The following is a 1,561-nucleotide window of genomic DNA, read 5'->3' on the forward strand; positions in this document are numbered from 1 at the left end:
ATTCGCCAATGTAAGGGATAGTTCTAGAAACGTGGCGTCACACTAGTCATGTGACTCGCTGATGCAACAATACTAAAAAAGAGGGCATCCTGGATGCACTAGGAAATTCATGATCATTTGAGAAATTCCTCGCACATGCCACCAGTGCCAATGCGCAAGCAGCTTCACGTGATTTCTGCTGTCATAACAGTATCCACAAGAAATGAGATTCAGCAAAGGAAAGGAGAAACAAGTAAACAAAAGAAAATTTTTATTCACATGTGAGTTCTTACTTACCATTCAGTTTATTTATTGTTAGTGTGGTCAGTTTCTTGTGAATGAGAGGCTTTCTACATGTATTCGTAGGAGGAAAACAAAAATAATTATATTATAATGCATTTTCAAAATCCCAAACTGCATACATCACTGGCTATCCCAGATAATATATATACATATAACATGAGTTATAAGAATGAATGATTTGTTCAGTTTCCTCATCTTTCAGCTATAACATGAGTTATAAGAGTAAATAATTAGTTTAGTTTCCTCATCTTACACCTATAACATTTATGTTGCTTATCAAATGTTGGGTAACCTTATTCAAATAGAAACCCTTTATCTTGATAGGGTGAGAACGCAAAATTTAGGCTACAGTTGCTAAGCCATGATGACATCTTTGAAGTTACTCCTGCTGTAGGAATGAACAAACTTCCATTCCTTATTCGTGTTAAAAATTCATCTGTGTTGAAATATGACTGTGCAACAGAATGTGAAACAAAGGTTTTCCAATTGCAGGTAAGCTAAAACTTGACAATTCAATATAATTGTTTCATTAAGATAGATGTGGTTATGGTACATTGTTAATTATTAAATCAGATTTAATGTATTGTTTCAAAATCGTAAGTTTTACACAATTTTGTATATTAATATATAAAAAAAAGTGGTTATACAATTTTGATCATTTTGTAGCTTGGCAACAATCTTGACATAATTGTTTTAATGTTCATAATGAAGAAAAAATTACTTCTATATTTAATTATAAGAGCAAGCACTAGCAATATTGATTTGTTATAACATGTAGAATTTATCCTTCATAAAAACTTATAAAACTTGTTGAAGAAAGACACACTTCCTGTAATATCATTATTTTAAAGATATGAGTTAGAATATATTTCAATTTGTATTTTCATAGCTATAATTCATCAAAAAACTTGTGCACACTTACTTAATATAAAAAAGAATTACTTTTTTGTTTATCTGAGCACTAATGTGTATATTTCATGTACTTAATATAAAAAAGAATTACTTTTTTGTTTATCTGAGCACTGATGTGTATATTTCATGTACTTAATATAAAAAAGGAATTACTTTTTGTTTATCTGAGCACTGATGTGTATATTTCATGTACTTAATATAAAAAAGGAATTACTTTTTTGTTTATCTGAGCACTGATGTGTATATTTCATGTACTTAATATAAAAAAGGAATTAATTTTTTTGTTTTCTGAGCACTGATGTGTATATTTCATGTACTTAATATAAAAAAGGAATTAATTTTTTGTTTTCCGAGCACTGATGTGTAA

At 29.1% G+C, this 1,561-nt stretch overlaps 1 protein-coding gene across 1 annotated transcript in view; it reads left to right on the top strand.

The window, feature by feature from the left end:
• The first annotated feature begins 602 nt into the window (after positions 1–602).
• Positions 603–1,561, top strand: part of LOC111089152 (cadherin-23-like) — a 66,488-nt gene continuing 65,529 nt past the window's right edge. Inside the window, exon 1 of the mRNA XM_022401082.1 lies at positions 603–774. Within this exon, the coding sequence (XP_022256790.1) occupies positions 679–774 (96 nt within the window). The 5' untranslated portion in view covers positions 603–678. The remainder of the gene's footprint in view (positions 775–1,561) is intronic.

The sequence above is a fragment of the Limulus polyphemus genome, unplaced genomic scaffold (assembly GCF_000517525.1).
Source record: "Limulus polyphemus unplaced genomic scaffold, Limulus_polyphemus-2.1.2 Scaffold5388, whole genome shotgun sequence".
In the NCBI taxonomy this organism is placed as follows: Eukaryota; Metazoa; Arthropoda; class Merostomata; order Xiphosura; family Limulidae; genus Limulus; species Limulus polyphemus.